We start from the raw sequence: 15639 nt of genomic DNA, 5'->3' as shown, positions 1-15639 counted from the left end.
ACTTACTCATACCACATTTGTTTATATTTTAGGCTTGTATGTTTATTTGTTTCTTCCTTTTAGCACTTAATTTTACATTATTATTTTATTTATAGAAAGCATGGATAGGTTACATAATTTGGAAGTAAATCAACCCCAGGACACCCCTAAATACTCATGCAATATCCCTGCACCCAAAACTAATGTCTCTAAACCAGGTACAAATCCTTCACAATTTAGCAAGCTTTTTGGCTCTTTAACTGCTTTGCTGGATAACACAAGTATGTACTAACCTTGATGTTGTCAAACAATCTCCATACTATATTAACAAAATCATTTTTTTCATTGAGATCCTAAGTTTTCAAGTGATAATGATACATATATCCAAATCGTAGTTGTTAGTTTTTTTTTAAATAAAAAATTGCAATATTATAATTTTAATATAGTAGGCATTAAGTTCCCAGAAAAGCTAATGATTTACAATGATGACATTATTGTTAAAATATTATTCTAGTCACAATTCATACAGTTCTTGTGACAAGTACAAATGACCAGTATATCAACATCATCTTAAGTTAGATATAGATTTATCACTGATTGGCACTGCTCATTTAACATTGATCAGTGTATCACTTACAATTTTGGAGTGTACTCTAAAAATTAATGCTGATCTATAGGTTGGCTGACTAGTTTGGCTTTTTAAATAGAATAAAGTATATTCCAATTAGAAAAAAAAAATTAATTTGAAAATGTCTGTAAACAAAATAAACATGTTTGTATATACTACAGCGATCTTTATAAAATAGTTGTGATGTGACATCCACAGGAAGTCAAAACATTAATTATTGTTTCAAGCAAACTCATTGGATGATGAACAACTATCACGATCAGTAGTATTCACATTGATCTAACCTCTGGACATGTCTCAGCCATGCCAGCCTGTGACTTTTTACAAATTGTACAACATCTTGCCCTTATTCAATTCACTAAAGTCGTTATTGGTTCTTAATCTCCATGTAACATAGTCGTCAGTGTGTATGCAGATATCATCATTTCACAGAGTTTGAGTGCCACCCACTCTTCGACAAGGTAGATGACCCTGAGACTCATACTAATAATTTCTCCCTGTATATATTGTTAATTAATAGAACAAAATGGGACAGCTTTTTGACATATTCTTTTAATTGAATTATATTATCCTGACTTTCTTGTCAAGAAGAAAACCTGGCAATTATGAACACATGGTTTCGATTACCACCCTGTAGACTGTATTCATGGAGGTCACCACAGGATAATAAACAAAATTGCATTAGAAATCAGATCGACGTTATACTAACCAATCTCGAATTAGAAATTCGATTATACGCAGATGTCCTATCAGACCATAACCTCCTTGTCTCAAAAATGAAACTAAGGGCAAAAAAGATTCAAAATTTCTAAGGTGAAGATTCAGTTGCTCAAGATAAACGACATACGTGATGAAGCTTCAACTTATATAAATCAAGAAATGAAAAGATAACATTAGAAACGAAAAATACTGAGAATGTCAACATTACCACATAGACACAGATAAGTAGGGGTGCGAGACAAGGCTGTGTACTTTCACCATTACTATTTAATATATACTCCGAAGAGTTATATAAATGGTGAAAATATAAATAACATTCGGTATGCCGACGATATAGTCATTATCGCAGAACGTGAGAAAGGCCAGTAGATGCTACTTAACACAGTTTGTAATGCTGGGGAACAGTTTAGTTTTTGAAGATGAGGAAATTTCTGAGTGACCAAAGACTCAATCTGCAAATCCGATATCGGATGGTAAAATGTTATATCCACTCTATTAGAAGAGACCGATCATATTAAGAACGAAATGGTGTTGCACAGAATGGGAAAATACAGAGAACTTTTGACCATCATTAAAAGGAGAAAGACAGCATATTTGGGGCACATACGTAGGAATAAGAACAACGAGTTTTTGCAGCTGACTATAAAGCGTAATATCGAAGGAAAAATTGATCCTGGTAGACGACAAATGTCCTGGCTGAAAAACATTCGCGACTGAACCGGGTTAAACACAAACGCTTTTAAGAAAAGCAGAAGATAGAGACGAATTTGCAATGGTTATAGCCAACTAGTGGAGTTGGCACTAGAAGAAGAAGACTTGCTTGTATATAGTATATATATATATATATATATATATATATATATATATATATACATGTATGTATAATAAGGCTTAAAGCATGATAAATTATCACTCGAAGATATTCAGATGAGTGACTCAATTGTGTACCGAACAAGTTAAATTTCATTTATTTTTATTCTTCTAATCTAATTCTAATTCTAATCTTATATTTATTAAATAAAATATTATAAAACATCATACTCATTACTAAATCTCTTATTATCAAGTACAGTTGAAGTTGTTACAAATTTAAACTTTGTTTTGATATACCTCTGATGTCAGTGACCAATTTTTTGAAGATATGTATCGATGCATATGTTTTTTCAACATTCCCTAATGAAAACAGTTTATTGTGTTGCTAAACACAACACTGCAGTAACTAGAAGTAGTCACTGTGAGAGTAAAACTTAATGGCATCGAAATATTAAGCATCAGATAATACAATGACACAGACTAATGTGTTTCTTTCGGATTCCCATCTCAGTTTGCAACTGAGACTAAAACTTGTAAGATATTACATATGTCAATATTACTTTATGTAGTCAAGATAAAGTACTTAAAAATAAATTAGAAGCTTTCGAGATATGGGTTTATTTTCCAATTAATTAATTTCAAACTAATGATGAGAACTGTTATCAGTGTTATACTCAAGACTCAATGTCAAACTCAAGAAAAATGAATTACACTGCATTGGAAGAAAAAGATATTCTGGTTGAGAAATATCAGACAGTGATTAGGCTTCGAAGAACTTATACGAACATTAAAAAAAATGGAAAGTTTTGCAACAGTAATCGCTAGTCCACTTAATGAGAGATTACTTAAAGTCGATGAAAAATTTTGGGCCAGGAAAATGACATTGTCTATTTTCATCGTGAGACTAATCTACCTGTTATTATTCTGTTGCTTTTGTATAAATAAATAATACAGTACCGTGCGAATTAATGGAATCATAGGCTGTTTTAATGAAAAAACAGTTTATATAGAAAAAAATTATATTTTGGCAAAACAATAAAGGTAAACTTACATCATTTAGTAGGAAATGTGTCTCCCTTTGGCTGCAATTACTGCTTTTACCCGTTTTGGCATAGATTTTACGAGCTTCTGACAGTTCCCAGATATCCTTTCATCTCGAAACCAAACCTGAATGATCGCTTCTATCATTTTTATTTTTGTAGTACTGTAACGAGTAGCTCTTTCGAAGCGACAGACTCAGTAAAACACAGGTTGAAATAAAAATAAATCTATTAGTTTCAACGTATATACAAAAATAAAAAATAAAATGTCCCCGTCTGGATCCCGCGAGAGTGAATTCCCCGGCGGACGCCTGTAAAAGAAAAATTATTATTACTAACAAACAAAATGGAATACGCGAATTCAATCGCACGCAGACTTGTACTCGCTTCCACTTCAATCCAGCGGAAGCGCCAAACGCACTCGCAATCGCAATATTCGGTTGTGCAGATCCACGCTATACGGTAACGTTCAATGCACGATACCCACGGGTTCTGCTTGATTGAGGACAGAGTATAATCCTCAGTACGAAAGTCTCTCTGTCCGGGTCGGCTCGCAGATTCAATACACCAGCGAGCCAGGGAGCCTAGAGCGTTAGCCACAAGACTAATCTAATTCCGCCAGTCTCTCGCCTTAAATAGCCGCTCCGGATCCCACCTCGTCGTGTCGTCGTGGAAATGGGTGCGCGATTATCGACACTCCCACGGTTCGATCTGTTGAACGTCCAGCACATCGTTACAGTACGGTCGAATTTGCGCAGTCTAGCTTTGCAAATGGCCATAAATTTTCAATGGGCTTGAGGTCTGGCGAATTACCAGGCCAATCTAAAACATTAATCTTCTTATTGTTGAAAAATCGCTTCTCCTTGAGGCTGACATTTTTGGAGTTCTGTGTCCAAACGCTGCTCCAACACGGGTTTGTATTTTTGGCTGTTTATCATGCCTTCGATTGGTACCAAAGATTCAACCCCCATGTATGAAAAACATCCCCAAAACCTTTTTTTGACTGGATGTTTTACGGTTTGATCAATATGAGATAGTGTAAGGTTTTCATTGTCATACTTCCTGTCGATTTTCGACCGCTGTTCCTGAACTATAAAGTGAGTTTCATCTGTAAATAGGAATTTTCTCCAGTCGTCAACAGTTTAATAGAGTATTATTTGGCCGACAATAGCCTTTGTTTCTTCATTCGTTCAGTAAGAAGCCGTTTTTTCTGTGGACGCATTGTCCTTCTACCATTCTCCAAAAGTCTTTTCCGAACAGTTGAGTCATGAATCACTACATATGATGCTGCTAGATTTTGTTGGAGCTCTTGGCTTGTTTTTCTTGGGTCCAATTTGCTCTTTCGAAGTAAAAATCTTTCATCTGCTGGTGTTGTTTTTCTCTTTCTTCCGCATTTGCCTAAAGTTTTCACATCCATTGATCCCGTTTCTCGTTTACGCTTCAAAATCTTGCTTGCTACCTCCTGTCTCATTCAACACGTTCTTGAGATTTCTCTTTGTGACGTAGAAGTTTGTTCACTTATCGTGATAATTATTTCACGCTTCCTAGGTGTAATATCCATGATGGAATTAAACGAAACAAACTCACTAAATACCGAAAACAACTCAAAATAGTAGAAAACAACACAAACTTAGTGGGAAATGTCCTAAAGCACCCTCAAATAAAAGGCAGAGAAAAGTAAGGTTATATTTTTAATACTTGGTCAGTTGTAAATGTGTGAACAGCTTTGCCAACTGTGAATACTGAAAAATGTCACAATGATTCCATTAATTCGCACAATACTGTATATATCCTATATCAGCATTTCTTTTTTTTCCGCTACACTTTTTAATGCTACATATACTTATTTAACGTGGTGTAAAGTATTCTCAGTAATATAATTTATTTTTATTCTATTTTCTTTTTCTTCCTCTATTTTTTAAACTAACTTGTTTTTACCAAATTTTAATTCTTAATTATAATTGTTACATTCCGTAAATCGAGAAGTATATATACAAAATTATAGGCAACATAGGCTGTTAACATTTATAACATGAAGTACCTTATGTTTCAGCTTCAGGAAAAAAACTAACGGTAGCTAGCAAACGTCCCGCAAATTCTCCATTATCGAAAAGTTTAACATTACCGCGATCGATGGGTTCTCGTAACACTCCAGTTCAACCAGTGCGTCCATTCAACAAGATATCATCAACGCCGCCGGCCGTCAAAAAACAGTTGTCTGTTCCAGGAAACGCAGGATCTCCGGCCAGAAAAGTCAACAGTGGAAACAACATCAATGGAGGTAAGTTACACATGACTATAGAAGTTTTTCTACGATTTTCATTGCACGTAAATGTAAAGTGTTGCTAAATCTTCCAAATAGTAGATGAAAGCTATGAAAATACGACTTTTAACTCAATTAAAGTAAAGAATTTTTAAAGTAGCATGTAATAGGTTTAACTTTAGGTTAAAATGTTAGTTGATAATTTTAAACTCTTGTTCTAGTTAAAAAATAGCAATAATTAGTTATTTTAGCATTTTTTTATGTATAAACAACACTAAATAAGCTTATTAATACCTTTTTTATCATCAACATCGAGGCCTTTCATTCCTGGTGAAATGTTTGCCGCTCTTACTTAGAGCTCTTTGATTCGCTTATCGCGGTAAACCACTTCGCATTCTTCTTGTTTATTGTTAAAGTTTGTTGTATCACCTAGCTTTCGTTACAATTTTCTTCCATTCATTTCGATCTGACCATAGGTCCCTTCAGTTTCTTACTTTCAGGATTTTGATGTCTCATGGTCTGGTCCTTCCAGTCTCTCTCTGTGTCTTTCCTTGGTCGATCAGTTACTAGCTTCCGTATGGTGATCTACTTAATCAGTAGGTCGTTTTTTCTTCTCTATAAGATGTGTCCCAGACCATCTCAGTCTCTGAGATTTAATAAATCCAACTATATCTTCTCCCTTCATTGTATCTATTATTTTATGGTTCATTCTTCTTTCCATTTCTTCGTTTTCCTTTCCTGTTGGGCCTATAATTCTTCTTAGGATTATCCTTTAAAGTATTCTTAATCTTTATACTTCTTCATCTGTGAGGCACATTGTCTCAGCTGCGAATGTAACTATTGGTCTGATTGCAACTGTGTTTAATTTGGGTTTTGTATTTCTGGACAGGTTCTTGTTCTTCATTAACCTATGGTATCTCCAGTATGTTTTGTTGCCTGCTGGTATTCGTTCCATTACTTCTTCACTTCTCTTATTTTTCTTCTTCTTAGCCTTCTCTCGTCCATTTTTGGACATAGGCCCCTTCCATCCCAACTCTTTCCATCGATCTCTATCCTGAGCAACATACTTCCAATTTGTTCCGGCTATTTTTTGATGTCGTCTACCCATCTCATCTGTGGTCTTCCTTTTGGTCGTATCTCCTTATAAGGTCTCCAATGTTGTAATGTGGCGTTCCAACGTTGGTCTTTTTGTCTAGCAGTATGACCTGCGAAGCTCCATTTGAGTTTGGACATTTTTGTTGTGATATCCTCAACTTTTGTTTTTGATCTTACCCACTCGTTCCTCTTTTTATCTGACAGTAGTATATCTAACATTGCTCTTTCCATTGCCCTTTGTGTTGTGGCTAGTTTATTCATATTTTCCTTGGTTAGAGTTGAGGTTTGACATCTATATGTCATGATAGAAAAGATGCACTGGTTGAACACTTTGCTCCTCAAGTATTGAGGTATTTTGCGGTTCTTCAGTATCCAACTGAGTTTTCCAACTGTTTATAGTTATATATACTCTTTTATAGTCCTAACTTTACTGTACCCGCCAGAGGCCTGCGTCGCTGACTCGTATTCGAGGGCGGCGGATAAGACATTAACCAGCGTCTTGTGACGAGCTAATCGCGGTGTTCTCTGCATTTCATGATCACGAAGACCATCAATAAACGTTTGAACGGCCAATTTTTCCATCATGTCTTCGGGGGCTGTTGGATAAGCATATCGTACTAATCTGGCAATATCTACCTCATATTCTTGAAGAGCCTCATCTTTCTTTTGTCTTCAATTTTTAAGCTGCGACTGATATACATGCTCCAAATGTTCGTGGCCATATCGCATATTTAAACTCTTCTTCAGTTGTTCGAAATCATCCGTCTCCTCTACGGCTATGGTCTGAAGCACATCTAAGGCATCTCCTCGAAGAGCGATAGTCAGGTTTACAGCCTTTTCTTTTTCAGACCATCCATTCGCTCTTGCGGCTGATTCGAACTGTTTCATGTAGTTGTTCCATGATGATTTTCCGTTGATAGTTGGGACTTTAACATGAACAGAACCTCCACTTCCTTCAAATTTCGGCCGTATTTCCAACTTACATTTCGTCTCGTCTTCTTTTGTCTCTACTGTAATTGGATTGTTTCCTCTCTCTGCTGTCCCTGTTTCTTCCATCTTCCTTTCCATCACTTTCATCTTTTCTTCGAAGGCCGACATATCGGCAGCAACTTGGTTTTTTAACGAAGATATTCTATCGTCGAGGGCAGACATCTCAGAAGTTACTTTAGAGATGTTAGCAGAAACTTTACTTTCCAGAGAAAAAATCTCGTTAGAAACTTTGTTTTCTAATGAAGCGATGTCGCCGGAAACTTTCGAAATATCGCCAGAAACTTTGTTCTCCAATGATGCGATGTCACCAGAAACTTTGTTCTCTAATGATGCGATGTCACCAGAAACTTTTGAAATATCGCCAGGAACTTTGTTCTTTAATGATGCGATGTCACCAGAAACTTTCGAAATCGACGAGAGGACAGCATCTTCAAATATATAAGTCTCTGGGTCCAACCCTTCTCCCTGCAAAGCGTTCTTTAGTCATTGGACTAACTCGGCCTTTTTCCCGGTAGAAGCTAATTCTCTGTCCTCGAGATCTCTTCTTAAATTCGTAACTGTGAACTCATAAATTGTCGTCATTTTCGCAATTTATTTACTATATTCCACTTTTAACACCACTTGTTATGTTTTTATTATTCTTCTAATTTATTGTTTTCATTTATTTATTAAAGGTTCTATTTATAACACTTACAAATTTATTAAAGTCTTTATTACTAATTTATCTTACACGAACAATTATACAATTTATTATAATACGGGCGTTACATTTTAAAAAACGCGGCGCGATCTTCAAAAATTAACTGTATCTCTGGTTTTTCAACTGAGCGCCGAAATAACTAGAATAGAAAAGATATTAGCAATAAATATGTTTACAGTTTTGAGTCATATGACACGTCATTATTTATCGTAACAATAGTTTAGGTCTTGGAACTATAACCAGAAGTTATTAGTTTTATGACGACGTTTTATATATCTATTTGTTTGTCATTGATGGCAGTTAAAATTGTAGAGTATTGGTGTTTTTGTTATTGTCTTACATGCATTACATTTGTTGTCATTTTTAATATTGATCTTTTATATCTCAGCTGCCGGTACAAGTAAGCAAGGACAACGAGTCAGATCACCATCGCTTCGCGGGGTGGATCCGAAGTTAGCTCATGCCATTCTAGATGAAATAGTAGAAGGAGGACCGGCAATCCAGTGGGAAGATATTGTCGGCCAAGATAATGCCAAACAGGCTCTTCAAGAAATGGTAATCTTGCCTTCTTTACGACCCGAATTATTTACAGGACTAAGAACACCCGCGAGAGGTTTGTTACTGTTTGGACCTCCAGGCAATGGAAAAACGTTGCTCGCCAGAGCGGTAGCTACTGAGTGTCAGGTAAGATAATGCAAATATTTTGTGATTGATTTTTTTAATGCGAAATTTTCAGCGTATTTAATAAAATATTTTTTGAGACAATTTTGCTACTTACTGTTACTTTTTAACAATAAAACGACATTTTCGACGTTTAAGCAGTGTACGAACAACATCCGAATGTTTATTATCAAGTAAATTGTAAAGACTGCAATTCAACATAAATTGGGAAACACACCAATATCTACATAGAAGGGTTGTTGCACACAAACATAGTGTACAAACCAAAAAATTAAACACCACAGCTATTTTTTTGAAAATATACAGATTTTGGAAAAAGAACAGAACTACAACAAAAGATGTATATTGGACATGATTCACATAAAAAAGATCAAAAGTGTATTAATAATAAGACCCTGATAAAAGGTCTCTCTTTATATAATAACTTAACTTATATAAATAACTTAATAACTTAACTTATAACTTAACATATAATTTAACTTATAACTTAACTTATAACTTAACTTATAACTTAATAAATTGAGTTGTTCGTAAAATACACCATTGATAGATATTTTAAATACGACGCTGAACCAGTTGTGATTTCAAGTGTCTGCTATGTGTTTTTAGGGTAAAATATCACTTTACATTCCATCACAAAGTAGCAAACAGTGCAGACAAATATAAATTGTATTAAGTTATGTTTATATAATTAAAATACTTATTGATAATGGTAAAGATTAAATTTACTATATTCCACCTTAACGCGTATATTTTTCGCTTGCCAATTCGTTTTTCTCCAGTGGATCGTTACAAATTTTTTTGTGACGAATAGATGGCTAGCTCACCCCTGAATCCTCCTACTTTATCACCTCAAACAGTGACACAGCAGACGGAGTTAATATGTAATAAATATAGACAATACAACATCCGTGAATAGTTTTCGCATTTCGAATGATAATTTTTGTTACTTTTTCTGCAAAACATCTTTTTTTTTGTGGTACCATCTTCTTCTCAGAAGTTTAGCTACAAGTTCGGAAAATCGTTCCCAATTTTGAACAATAATTCATAAAACTGTGTGCGAATTTAAACGGGTCCAGTAACTGACATTTTTCATCAATGAACATTATCTTGTGCGCAGATCCCTTCTTCCTTTGACCTTAGCTTCCATTTACCATCATGGTTTGGTTAAAAACCATAAAGAAACATTTGATTTCAATGATTTACTTTGCTATTGATTACTAATATTATACGCGTTATGAAACTTAATGCGTAATAATAAACGCTATCTCTAGTCTTTTTATCTTTTACTTTTTTGTCTGGTCGCTGAAATATGAATTTAAACCACGTCTGTTGTAGAATTTATGAATTTGATCTGTTTTAGGCCACATTTTTCTCAATTAGTGCAGCGAGTTTGACATCAAAATACGTCGGAGACGGAGAAAAAATGGTGCGGGCGTTATTTGCGATCGCTAGAGAACTCCAGCCTTCCATTATTTTTATAGATGAAGTAGATTCTTTGTTATCGGAAAGATCAAATAATGAACATGAAGCTAGTAGGAGATTGAAAACGGAATTTTTGGTGGAGTTTGATGGATTACCTAGTAATCCAGAAAGTGAAAAGGTATGTAATCGTGATCATACGACAATAGTAGCTTTATTTTAGTTGTTTTTACTGTTACACTTCATCCAATTAATAATGCAAAACTTATAAATAAGGTAGTTTAAGGGTACTTTTACAGCGTGCACCGACTTAAAAATGTGATATTCTCTAAATATTAATGAAATTAACAAAAATGACATGGTTGGAATTGGTTGGAGATGGGTAAAAATGTTGACGTGTTAGGAAATTTAAATTTATATTTATAAGTTTCTGGAGTCGACCATACTTAGATATCTACTTAGGGAAATTTACTAAAGAATGCTAATATACGATGGTTGAAGTATATGATTAAACTTTGATCTAGAAATAATACTCACAAGAAAATTTTGGCGCCTTTAGTTTTCAGCTCAGTTTATTAAACTTTTCCCATCAGCGCTCCAAAACTTCGATAGCCTCCTGGAAGAAATTTTCATCATTGGTAGAAATTTTTTTTTGTAAGGTCTTTCCTTATTTTTTGAACAGCCTGTAGTCACTCGGGGTCAAATCTGGAGAATATGATGGGTGTACTAGAAACCTTCGTCACGAATGGCAGCCATTGCAACCAAGGACTTGTGTGCTACTCCTGAGGGAAGAGCACACATTTTCTTAATTTTCTCCATCTATTTTATTTTGTGACTTCACGCAATTTTGTTATTAGTTGCGCATAATAAGAGTCTGCTATAGTCTGCTTTTTCTGAATAATCAATCAACAATACACCTTGTCATCCCAGAATACTGAACCATGCTTGCTCATTGTACATTGTCATGTACCGGTCAAAAGCTGTTGACAAATGTCCTCTGTGGCATGCTTCTGGTCATCTGAAGACATTATCTTAATCTAAGACATCCATACTTAAAATCGCGATATCACCTTTTCACTACTTCTTAAGACACACAACAGTCTTCTGTCAGTGTTAAATTGGCATGAATTTCTTTTGGGGATAACTGCTTTTTCAGTAAGTATGTAATCCCGCATGATTGCTCTTTTGCGCCACTTTTAACACTGAGGAACACATCGGCTGATGTTGTTGTGCGTTGATGCATCTGGGTCTTGAAAATCACCACCAGAGGTGGTAAATATATGCATGTACCTTTTTGTTAAGCTCGATGAACTCACGTAGAAGAATGAAATTGCCTCGAAATTATTGGAAATTATTTTTGTTTGAACCATACGTGTAAATAAGATTAGGCTCACTTTAATGGCATTTAATCTTTAATAGAATGTCTGAAATTTCTAAAAATACAAGAACTGATCATTCATGGCAACATCAGGGCGTAGTGTAGTTGAAAGCATTGTTTATCGTGACTTACCTCAAATTCTGCTGTTTTTTTAAAGAGCTTTGAAAAGATTCAATCGTCGTGTTGCAACGTTTCTCATGCCAAGTATTTTTAACTCGAAAAACTAAACATGTGTGACTGCAAATGAGTGCCGAGACTGTTGACTGAGAGCAAAAATAATGACATGTTTGTCATATCTAAGCCCACTTACAAATAATCCATCTGGACTTTGTTTTTGTTTTCAAAACTGAAGTGATCTTTTAATCTACAAAGGTTTGGCCCAATTTAAAGCATTAAAGAAACATCGCTACAGGAGCTTAACAGCGGTCCAAACAAAAAAAAGTTCTCAGAGTCCTTCTAGTAATGGAAACCATGTTAGTGTATTCATTGTTGAATGATTTATTTTTTTTAATAATTCGTCCTATCAATTTTGTGATTCCTCTCTAATTTTTTTTGGTAATTTTCTACGTTTTTAAATCTGTATTTTTCATTGGATTATATAATTTTTCGATTTACAGGTTCTAGTGATGGCAGCAACAAACAGACCGCAAGAGTTAGACGAAGCCGCCCTTCGGCGATTTCCGAAGAGGGTCTATGTGAGTTTGCCCAATTTAGAAACAAGAGCTAAGCTGCTTAAGAAATTATTGGCAAAACAGGGCTGTACGTTAACGCAACAAGAATTAAAAAGGTTGGCGACATTGACTGAAGGTTACTCTGGTAGTGATCTGACTGCTCTTGCCAAAGATGCCGCCCTCGGTCCCATTAGGGGTAAGTTTATAAAAATAAAAATTATAATTTATAAAAATACGGCAAAGACGTTTAAAATATGAGTATACAAAGCTCAATCGATATTGGATTCAAATAACGCTTTGTTGTTACCAAAATCACACAAAACTATTTTTAACTGATCAGCACATAAAACCGGCCACTCTTAAACATTTTATATCTACATACTTTGTATAATTAGGGGAATTGGTTTGCTTTTTTTGGTTATTAATATTTTGGATTTCTTGTTCCTACGTTAATTTCAGTCACAGCCGAAAATCTCTTTTAAACACGTTCGCTGAAATCAAACGGTAATACTTTGCCGGAATAAACGGAAATTGCATACTTTCCGATCATTTGTGCAGTTGACTATTGAGAACGTTATTTAAAACACTTATACAGAAGTAAAAAACTTCACAATTTGTATTGGTATAAAAACATTTAATTTAAAACTTGTTAAAAGTGTCGACCAACAGAAGGTAATGAAGAAGAGATAATGATAGAATTCTACAACGAACTCCAAAACGCATTAGACAAATTAAGAGAGACAAGAGAAAAAATAGTAATCTTAGGCGATTGGAATTCAAGAGTAGGTAAGGATATTAACAGGGGATTAGGATGCATTGGACAATATGGGGAAGAAACATTAAATAGAAATGGAATTAAAATGCTGGAATTCTGCCAAACCAATGACCTGATAATAGGAAACACATTCAGTGAACAAACCATTAACGACAAATATACATTTGTGGCTGAAGAGAGAAATGCGAAAAGCTTAATCGACTATATAGTCTATACGAGAAACCTAGAACAAAATATAAAAAACATCTTAACGGAAAAGGAACTCGAACTGTCTACACAACACAGGATGGTCACTGCAAAACTGGAGGATGAAAAAATGGAGGAAGTGGAAAGAAAAGAGTACAAGAAAGTAAATGTAAACAAACTAAAGATAAAAAGTGTGCGAGAATTTTACACGGAGGAAACTAACAAAAGACTGAGACAAATAGAGCGCCAAAAAGAAACATGGACAATGGAAGAAAGATGGAATACATACAGTGAAGTATTAAAGACAACAGCAACTGAAGTGTGTGGAATCAAAAAATATAATAAACAGTTAAAAAGGACAAGGTGGTGGAATAAAGAAGTGAAGACAGAAATAAAAAAGAAGAAAATAGCATGGAAAAAATACCTCGAAACGGGATTAGAAGAAGATAAAGAAAAATACTATAGGCAGAGACGATTGGCAAAAAAGACAGTCACACAAGCAAAAACAAAAACATGGAAAGAATTTGGAGAAGAACTTCAGGAAGAATATATAACAAATAATAGAAACTTTTGGACGACAATACGACACATAAGGCAGGGAAAACGAAAGGAAATAAACGCAGTAAGAGATACTTCAAACCAAATACAAATAAGCCCAGAACAAATAGCTAGGGTATGGAAAGAATATTATGAGAAAAAATTTGATACCGAAGTGATAAAGGAAGACAATATAATCAATGAAGGCGAAGAAAACACAGAGCCAGAGCAAATAAGTAGAGAAGAAGTAATAGAAGGATTATCAAATATAAAAATAGGCAAGGCAGGTGGAGATGATGAAATTGAACCGGAAATGGTAAAATACATGGGAGAAGAAGGAATAAACTGGCTATGGAAAATATATAAAGAGGCGTGGGAAAAAAAACAATCCCTAAAGACTGGCAGAACAATATCATCGTGCCAATATACAAAAAAGGAGAACATGTAAACTGCGACAACTATAGGGCAATATGTCTGTCATCGGCGTGCTTTAAAATATATACGAAAATAATAGAGAAGAGACTGAGACAAGAAGTAGAAATGGTATTGGGAGAAGAACAAATGGCATTTAGACCGGGAAGACAGACAAATGACAACATATATATCATTAGAAACCTAATAGAAAGAAGCATAGATACGGGGACAAAACTAGTATTAGCATTCATAGACCTAAGAGCAGCATTTGACACGATAGAAAGACATATTATAGGGAAATGCTTGAGGAAAATTAACGTACCAAACGCATTGATAAAAATTATAGAAAGTACTTACAAAGAGGTAAAAGGAAGGGTACAAATAACAGGGGAAAGATCGGAAGCATTTAATTGGAAGAGAGGTATTAAACAAGGAGATAGTCTCAGCCCTTTGCTATTCATAATAGTAATGAACGAATTGATAAGAAACACTAGAGTCAGAACTAATCAACTACAGACAATAATAGGATACCGCAGATTACAACCGGTAACAATAGAGTCCTTAATGTATGCAGACGACATAGTACTAATAGCAGATTCCGAGAATAAAATGCAGAAACTAATGGATATATGGGTAGAACAAATAGAAGAACTTAAAATGGAGATAAATGAGGAAAAAAGTAAGATAATGATAATCAGCGGCAAAGGAGATAAGGAAGATAATCAAATAAAGATAAAATGTAAAAACTCAGAATTGGAAATAGTAACAACTTACGAATACCTGGGAAGTATAATAACTAATGATGGAATAATAGACTGGGAAATAACAAATAGAGCAAAGAAATCAAACAAGTTATATTATGCGTTAGCCCCAATAATGGGAAAAAGAGAACTTGCACGAGAAACAAGAATAAAAATATATAACACAATAGTGATACCGACTGTGCTCTATGCAAGTGAAAACTGGACAATTCTGGAAAAACATAAGAGCAGGATAAACACAATGGAGATGAGACATCTAAGAAGGATAGTTGGAAAGACAAAATGGGATAGATTAAGCAACGAGACTATTAGGAGAATGGCCAACCAGGAACCGATAATGAACAAAATAGCAAAGAGACAAATGAACTGGTATGGGCATCTGATGAGGATGCAATCCAATAGAATAACAAGAAAAATTTATGAAGCAAAAAACATCGGAAAAAGAAAAAGAGGCAGACCAAGAAAAAAATGGATACAGCAAGTAGTAGAGGCGGGAAAACTTAAACAAAAATCACTCGAGGAATTGAAAATAATGGCAGGAAACAGAAAAGAATGGAAGAGGTGGGTAAATGGAAATTAAAATAGC

The 15639-nt window shown here is 34.7% G+C and overlaps 1 protein-coding gene across 3 annotated transcripts in view; it reads left to right on the top strand.

The window, feature by feature from the left end:
- spas (spastin) overlaps window positions 1-15639 on the top strand; it is a 29707-nt gene that overhangs the window by 4645 nt on the left and 9423 nt on the right. Inside the window, exons 3-7 of one of the 3 annotated variants that reach the window (XM_072522523.1) lie at window positions 96-197; window positions 5234-5461; window positions 8617-8912; window positions 10273-10512; window positions 12327-12576. In XM_072522523.1, the coding sequence (XP_072378624.1) occupies window positions 96-197; window positions 5234-5461; window positions 8617-8912; window positions 10273-10512; window positions 12327-12576 (1116 nt within the window). Of the gene's footprint in view, window positions 1-95; window positions 261-5233; window positions 5462-8616; window positions 8913-10272; window positions 10513-12326; window positions 12577-15639 lie in introns of all 3 variants that reach the window. The other 2 variants (XM_072522522.1, XM_072522524.1) reach the window with 2 other exon arrangements.

This window comes from Diabrotica undecimpunctata, chromosome 2 (genome assembly GCF_040954645.1).
Source record: "Diabrotica undecimpunctata isolate CICGRU chromosome 2, icDiaUnde3, whole genome shotgun sequence".
Classification (NCBI taxonomy): Eukaryota; Metazoa; Arthropoda; class Insecta; order Coleoptera; family Chrysomelidae; genus Diabrotica; species Diabrotica undecimpunctata.
This window is presented reverse-complemented; position numbering and strand designations above follow the sequence as displayed.